The sequence below is a fragment of the Clytia hemisphaerica genome, unplaced genomic scaffold (genome assembly GCF_902728285.1).
Source record: "Clytia hemisphaerica strain Z4C2 unplaced genomic scaffold, Clytia hemisphaerica genome assembly, whole genome shotgun sequence".
NCBI lineage: Eukaryota > Metazoa > Cnidaria > Hydrozoa > Leptothecata > Clytiidae > Clytia > Clytia hemisphaerica.
In genome coordinates, this window is record NW_027104602.1 from 364085 (window position 1) to 372708 (window position 8624).

At 34.8% G+C, this 8624-nt stretch overlaps 1 protein-coding gene across 1 annotated transcript; it reads left to right on the plus strand.

Moving 5' to 3' along the window:
* Positions 1–1765: 1765 nt before the first annotated feature.
* On the plus strand, positions 1766–5330 carry LOC136824214 (uncharacterized). Its single transcript, XM_067080391.1, has 2 exons — positions 1766–3230; positions 3423–5330. Exons 1-2 carry the CDS (start codon positions 1920–1922, stop codon positions 4944–4946), a joined length of 2835 nt encoding a protein of 944 aa, XP_066936492.1. The 5' UTR covers positions 1766–1919; the 3' UTR covers positions 4947–5330.
* The last annotated feature ends 3294 nt before the right edge of the window (positions 5331–8624 follow it).

An 8624-nucleotide genomic window follows, 5' to 3' on the forward strand; every position in this document is an offset into this window, starting at 1 on the left:
TAAAAATTTCCGACCATTAAATTTTCAAATTTTCAGAGTTTTGGATATTTCCGACCATCAAAAGATGTTTCCGACCATCAAATGATATTTCCGACCATTACGCTATGATATTTCCGACCATTAAAGATATTTCCGCCCGTCTACGGAAAAAAAATTTGCATCGGCTATCGACAATTTTGAAAATATTTTCAAACGATTTGAAACTTTGTGAGTTTTAGTAAAGTCTTAAAAAGTGTGCAGTTTATTGGGGGCTTTATAGGTCGTGTAAATCACCTATGACTTGTTGTTATTTTATTCATTTTCAGCATTGATAACTGTAAATCTTCAATGTAAACACAAAAAGAAAAATTATGCAATTTATTATTATTCAGAATCTTCAAACAGAATTTTAAATATTTTTAATTGTTTCAACTTAGGAGACTCTTCTTTTCAGTGGGTTCGACTGACAATTCCTGCATTACTAACACGCATGCGTAATTTGTGAAATATGAAATTTGTCGTTCTTTTTGTCTATTTTTCATAATGCAGGATTTGTTAGATAAACCCCCTCTTTTTAATAGATACCCCCCCCCCCCCCCCAAAGAAGCTTGGAATTAATAGGTTTAATAGCTTGACAACTCGAACTCGACTTTATCTGGAAAAAGGATCGAGAAGGCAAAGAAGGGTATGAAGGTTATGTTTGGAAGTTTACTTCTACTTCACCACGTTGATCTGCTTTGAATATCAATTCACGCTTTTTTTAGTAAGAGCAAACTATATAAGAACAAAACGCGTCGATGGCCAAAATGTTAAGAACAAGTTAAGAAAATTTCTTATATGGGGAAATGGACAAAAATGTTCAAACAATGTTGAAAATAAGAACATGTTAAGAACATTTTTAGACTAAAAAAGTTTAAAGAACATACGAAGACTTCAAAAGTTTTGGATGCTCTTATAAAAAAAACTTGTATCGACTTATTAACGTTTGCCATTTGTAAACAAGCTTGCTGTCATGATAAAATAAGCAGATCACCCACAAAAGGAGAAAATGGCCAAAAAATTAGCGAAGTGCAAAATGACGTCAGCTTTGCTCAAATACCACAACATGCAATCACCACCATTATAATTGTGAAAGAGAAGTTAAACTAGTTAATATTTTTTTATAAGAACATCCGAAATTTTTGAGGCCTTCGGATGTTCTTAGCTGTTTCAGTTTTAAGCCTAAAAATGTTCTTAACATGTTCTTATTTTTACCATTTCGTGAATATTTTTGACCATTTTCCTAAGAAAAAGGGTGCTTTTGAGTCGACAAAGCCTTTAAATGTTTTAACTTGTTCATAACGTTTTGATCATCGAAGCCTTTATATTTTTATACAGTATGTTCTCATAAAAAAACGTGTATTGATATCAAACATGAGTCCAATATTTTTTTTAAGAGCTAGTAAATTTTTTTGTCGAGTCAAGACTGTTCTTATTTCTTAAACACTTCAAGTCTTTAAATTAATTTAGCCCTGTTCTAATTTTGGGGCAAAAGTATGGTACTTAAGGCTTTGTACTCCAAATTTTCTACTTTGAATCTTGATTTTATTGAAGTCCAGCAATGCCAGGTTCAGCATTGTTCTTAAAATGTTCTTGTATTTTTTAACGATTATGAGATTATGTTGTTCTTATAAAATTATTCTAATTTAAAAAGAGATATTTCTTATTCATACAACAGAACAAAAGATAATTATACCAAACAAAACGACAATTTTTTGATTAAGAAAAATATAATCCTTGTTGTGTGAGAAAATGCACTGCACGCAAGAAATTATGTGATGTGATTTTGTGAGTAAATTAAAAAGACAGAAAGCGGAACATATTTCTGGATTAGTAAGTTTTGTCGACTAAATTACGGTAGGGCAAGAAGGAAACTAATTTTGTGTCAGGCAAATTTAACAATGTTCCGCTATGTAACTTGTTACATGTGGTTAATTCTAATGACAAATACATTGAAAATATGTGCCCGTACAGAGTTCCCGCTTATTGAATTCTACAAATCGGTATGGAAGAATATTACAGTACCAGATGATTTAACCAATCTGAAAATCAATATGTTATGTAGTGTTGGTAGAAGTGATGATGGGTGTTGCCAGTGTGGTGATGGTTGTTTTAAAAATGGGAATTGCTGTATTGATAAATTATGGGATACATCTAACCCGATACCTTTATCAGAATATATGACTAAATTTCGTACGAGATATCGAGAAGAGAATACACAATGTCTTCCAGTCATGCCTTTTGCGAAAAAATATAAACAGACTTATTATTCAATGATTAACAGTTGCAATATGGAGTTAGCAGATCAAAATGATATTAACCGTTGTTTTCATGATGGGGGACTTGAAGAGTTTGAAAGAGTCCCTGTTTATGGTGTCGATAGCAAGCTATACAAAAATCGATATTGTGCTCGCTGTAATTTAGTTACTGGTTATAAAACTGTCAATATAAAACTGTTTTGTCAAGCAGGACCAGGAAACGAGTTTGCGGTTCGACCAGCACCAGAACCACAACCAGGGCCTGTTTTACCTGGTGTAACAACCACAACCACCACTACCACCACTACCACCACTACACCTCCACCACAAGTTTTGAATCAATTCTCAAGTTGTACTGTCAGCATTGAAGGAATGGGAAGTTGTTCATCTTCAGATAATGCTGAATCAGCATATGCTTGTACTGATTCTAAATACTCTGAAGACTGTAACATGTATCGTGGGAGATCAAATTCGGACAGAAATATACATTGTTATCTTTGTAATCAAAAGACACCTAGTATTGATATTGTACAAGCTATGGCTGAGAACGGTTATTGTGAAAGAAGTGCCCCTAGTGGACGTTTTACATGGTCTGTGACAATTTCTTTCTCAGCTGGAGCTACAAAAATTGAAACTAGTGGTAGCAGAAACGGTGGTAGCAGTTATGAATATTGCAAATCAGGAGAAATATATAGCATCAGTAAGGAACAATGTGTAGAGTTCTCATGTGCTCCTGGCTACAGAATCGAAGGCACAGAGTGTGTGCAAGAAATCAATTTTCGTAAAAGTATCAATGTATTGAATCCTGGTTATGGATCATGCTTGACTGGATCTAACGCATCCTTGTATGTCATTTTCAACCAACAAGGAAGCATCGACTTAGAAAACTTTACGAGAGATTTTCAGAGGGATTTCAAAAACGAAAGAGCAAGTTTCAACAATACTCAAATCAGGGTATGGAAAATATTTTAGATTTTGCATTTGGCTGGATCTATATTTTTCTTGTTAGGCTCAAAATTTCACTAGTTAAAAGTAAATCTTCGCTAAATATTGTTTTCTGACAGGGTCCATTTTTTAAGCTCTGTGCGTCGTGTGATCTGAATCGTCAATTTTCTAATACTAGACATGTTAATTATTTCATTTTAGGTTTTGAAATGGGAAACACCCATAACTCCTTCATCATTCCCAGAGATTGAGGCAGTTCTAAAGAACACTTCACTTCAAATCTGGAAACACAACATTAACATCACAATATCAACGACCAACATCGAGACATTAAATGCGTTCGTTGGATTCGATTTATCCAAATACTCAAATCAAGGAAAACTATGTGCTTCAAGTAGCGAGTATGATTTAAGCACTGGTAATTTTACCAAAACCTGCAGGTTTAAAATATCGAAAAATGGACCAGTTTTAGATAGACACGATTTAACCTTGATATCACATTTCACTCGAAACAATATCCATGAACAAATATATCATTGCAATTCGTATTACTTGTCACAATCGTGCCCACGAATAACAGTTACCAAAAATATCACCACATTCGATCCAATGACCAACCAACTTGAACTCAAAACTGTTCAGAACGAAACCAAAATCTTGAATCACACTGAATTCATTCCAAAAGATCACCAGTCATTTTATATCTGTGCTTCTGAACAAAATCCTTCCCCGACATCACAACTGAGTACCGGATTTCGGTATAATTGGCAGAAACCATTAAACGAAGCTGAATATTATATCAGTATAATGTTGGTGGTCATAAGCATAATTTTCGAACTCATTTTCATTCTCACAATGGCTTTATTCAGAGAACGTCGTAACACAGGTAGCATTAACGTCTTATGCATGGTTTGCATAATCCTAATAGTAGATGTTACTTATCTTCTAGCTGTTACGTTGGGTGAACACTATTCGTCCGCGTGTGAAGTTTTAGGAATCCTTCTACACTTAGGTCTTGTTTTGATTGGTTTATGGGCGACCGGTTTGGCTTTAGATATCGTGAGTACATTTTTACGGAAACATAAAAGTAGAGGAAGTCGGTTTGTGGGGAGAGTTTTCTTTGGAAGATTATTGACATGTTTTTTAATCGCAATCATTCTTGTCGGTACCTGTGTCACATTGAATGAAAAAGATATCATTGATTTTAAGTATGGTATTAATAATATTTGCTGGATAGGAGGATACTACCCGAGATTATACTTTTATTTAATCCCGACAATTGTATTTTTTACAATCGGTGTCGTGTCTTTATCCTGTGTGTTGTGTCATTTGTATCGCCAAGAGCAGGAGCAAAGGAAAAGTCTTAAAGATAGCGGTAGAACAAACGTCGATTTAGTTGCAATCAGTATCAAACTATTAGTCTTACTGGGACTTGCTGAAATACTTGGACTCGTACAAATTTTCAAAACAAACTTAACTGAAGATGAACTTATTGTAAATTCGATTTTTGGTTTCTTGTATACAATCGTTAGAAGTGTCCGTGGTACTTTAGTATTTTGGCTTTACCTTGGCAACAAGAAAACATTGGATTTATATAAGAAAACAATGAAGACCAGCCAACATAGTGACTCAGATGGACCTTATAAATTAACACAAATTACACGCTTAGGTGGTGGAAATTCAGCAACTAGTTCTCCAGCTTTATCTTCGTTTGGAAGAGACTGACAATTATATTTTTAAATCAGTGATAGTATTGAAGGTAACCCTTCTCACAGACCCACTGAGACCCCTTTCCACTGGAAGAATTGGCCAAAATATCATCCCCGGTGAAATATTAATTTACTCCTATTTTCGTCCCCACTGGAAATAATCAAATAAACCAATCCTCACTGCAAAATATTATGCTATTTTCACTTCCCCACTGAATTTTCTTGACTTGAAAAGTCACAAAAACTATGGGAATATTTATCCCCATCGAGTTTCAGTTCACTTTCACTATCTGAAAAAATCCTACCGAGTCTGTGAGAAGGGGGTGTAAGGTATGAAGGTATTGAAATTGTATATTAATGATTTTAGGGAAAAAAAATACGCAAACATTTATATTACCCTAAATAGGTTTTCAAACTCATCGTCGGTTAGTCACACTTCCAAAAATTGTAAATTTTTCGGTTATTTGAGTAACATGGCTTTTCCTTTGTATCGATTATATTCGATTCAGGAGACAAAATCTTCCCTAGTTAATTGAAATCTCAGACATTCAAAGTGGTTTCTAATCCTTGTAAAACTTTGAGACATTCCCCTGTTATTGGAAGTTATTTTGTAAACGGTTTCCGGAACGGAGGGGGGAAGCAAGTAAAGAATAAGTTTGTTTTTTCGTGAAATTCACGGGGTTTCCTATTTTCTCCTCTTTAGCCCCGCTTTAGTCCCATACCCCCCCCCCATCTTGAAAGTACAAATCCCCTAAAATCTTGATAATGAATGATAGGTTTACCATTAAAAGGCAGTCTAATTTCTTCAAACAAAGCAAGTGTCCAGTTCACATAAAAACAGTATGGCAAAGAAAAAAACTTTGGTTGGTAAGAAGGATAAACCTGATTTCACTCCTTATTTTGAGCATTCAATTCAAAAACGAACGTATGTTTCTTGAAATTTTCAGGCAAAATATGGTCAGATTAATTCCAAATTTTACACTCTTAGGTGCACTTTTTCTCATGTTTGCTCAATTCGACCCTGGTTACAGTGCACTTTGGGAAGCTTGGAAAAAGGACCCACATGTAAGGGCCGCATATACGGTAGGTCGTTAACCCTGAGCCCCCCGGGGGTGAGGTTAAGCACACTAGTCCAGTTCTTCATAGAGAATACGACCCTGTCTCACAGCGCCAGTGGAACTTTGTTCCTCAGTGGGGATAAAGATTCCTATTGAAATCCCAATGGGGATAAAAATTATTTTGTTTCAAAGTTAAAAAATCCAGTTCCCAGTGGGAATGGTTTTGGAGTGCAATTTTTAAACATGGAATTTCGAATGGGGACGAAATCAAAGTCAATTTCCCAGTGGGACTGAAATTACAGGTTTTTTTCCCACCGGGGACGAAATCTTTCCCAGACTTTCCAGTGGGGCTTGGGTCCCAGTGGGTCTGTAACACATGGGTATGAGAATAATCTACCAGGGTTATAGATTTTCCGATTCTTACTTTTCTCTGACAACTTCATAGCCTTTTTTATAACTATTCTTCTTTGCTTTTCAGTCCATCTAATTTAAAGGGACTATCAGATGATTTTTAATATTTGGCTTAGAGATACCTTTTATGGGGGGGGGGGGGCACTTTATGGTCCTCTAAGAAACACCTCCAAAGTTTTTGACCCAATCATTTTCCAAAGCTGAGATATTCAACTTTGAATTTTCAAATTTTTACTTGAAAACAATAGAAATTCAATGTAAAGACTGTGTAAAGACTCGTTTTTAGAGATTTCAAAGTCAAATATCTCAGCTTTAGAAAAAAATTGGGTCAAAAGATTTAGAGAGGTGTCTTTCTGTCCGGACCATAAGAGGTATCTCTAAGCCAAATATCAAAAATCATTTGATAATCCCTTTAAGCAACAGTGTAAAAACAAAAAAATCAAAAACTGAAAAAAAACTCACCGCCATTTATTGTATTTGTGTATTTGTTCTGATTTGTTTTTGAAGCATTGTCGTTGAGGTCTGAAGGATTTGAATCGCCATATATTTCTTTGTTCTTTCCCCATTTGTTTATTGTTTTCTGACATACATAGCTCTCATTGGACATTTGTCAACCAAAATTGCTTATTAATTTATATATGTGTAGTTCTAAATAAAATGGAAAATATTATATAAATTTGCATCTGTTCAGTTTTACATCAGTTCGCGCAGCATTAGCCTGTTAGCAAGTGAAGCAGAGTGAAACTCTATTTTTGTTTTGTTTATATTTTTTTATATTTTCCCGCTCGGAAATTCCGATTTTCGAATGCCAAATTCGAATGTTTTCACATGGAAAAGAAAACATTCCAAATTGGCGACGGGGGTTCATTACATACATCAAGTGCTAGTTTTTTAGTCTTTTACGCGAAACTTTTCAATATGAAGCAATACCGAGGACAAGAATATCAATAGAACTTAATTGAGAAAAACCAAAATTTGCTTTCTTTAGCTAAGAAATTTAAAAGCATTTTACATTAAGGTGGGAGTCACATGAAGCTTTGAGATTTGGTGAAAAAATTATCGATTTCGAGATTTTGCGCGTTTCATGACCCTATACCCTTTCTGAACACACCTTGAAAATTTTAAGGTCGTAGCATTTATATTTCCTGAGATATAAGGTTTTTTCTAGACCCTGATCTGAAGTATTTTCCTTAGCAACGAAAAATCATACCTGTTGCTAGGACCCAATTTCTTTATCGCTGATCTAAACATAGGATCATGGCATACCAAACGAAAGATCTTTTTACGCTCTTTTTGGGCGTCTAAGTCAATACCGCCTTTTTTCCGCGGGATTTCCTAATATGACGTAATTAAAGATGGTAACCAAAAAAGTAAAATATTTTTAAAAAACACACAAATTTGTAGGCTGTCAGCAGTGTTTTTGACTATGAAAGCTGTTTTAATTTGGAAATGTTGGACTGACTGATGACATTTTTAGCTCTTTAATGTCATTCTTCTTAACTAAGGAAGCTTGAGCTAGGTGAAACCAAAGACTTGATTCCCAAACTCAACGTTTCTGATGAACACCGAAAAACTTTGAAGAACAAACTTTAATGGACCGAAGGCATATTTAATGATGTATCTATTCAAAGATCCAAGTGTTAAAGATATTGAAAGCCTGGAGGCTGGTTTAACAATTGTGTGTGATGAATTATTGAAGGTCTGGGACACCCTCCGGATTATTTACAGTTACATTCACGAGGAGAAATTGTGGACTCGAAATTGTGCACGGCGTGATGTCCAACGTCCAAGTGGATTCTTGTATTACTACAGATAAACTTTAAATTAACTTATAACTGACAGAAGCAGTGAGGAAAATATACTAGGATGATCTATTACATTGAAAATGTGGTTTTTGTTGTGAAAACACATTAAAATTGACTTAAATCGATGTTGACGTGGAGTTTGGCGCAAAATTTTAAGGATTGGCGCGCATCACGTGAAAGTGATAATTTGGAATTTCTGGACTATTTTGGTATTTCAGAGCCCTTTCTAAAGTATATAAAGTAGTTCTTTATTCCATTTTAGTCAAACACGGAAAGAATTTTGTAAAACGGTTGATTTATTACAGAGAAATAGAGATATATTTCTCACTTCTGACTTTACGGACTATTTTCTCAAAATAGGTTTCAGGGGGTTTTCTCACACCTTGGCAACGTTTTTTCAGGATTGGAAAGAGCTATGAT

Bases quoted from the DNA above. Each gene is read 5' to 3' on its own strand.
- LOC136824214 (XM_067080391.1), top strand. From the start codon at position 1,920: ATGTTCCGCTATGTAACTTGTTACATGTGGTTAATTCTAATGACAAAT. The intron at 3,231-3,422 runs GTATGGAAAATA...ATTTCATTTTAG, and splicing joins TCAACAATACTCAAATCAGG to GTTTTGAAATGGGAAACACC.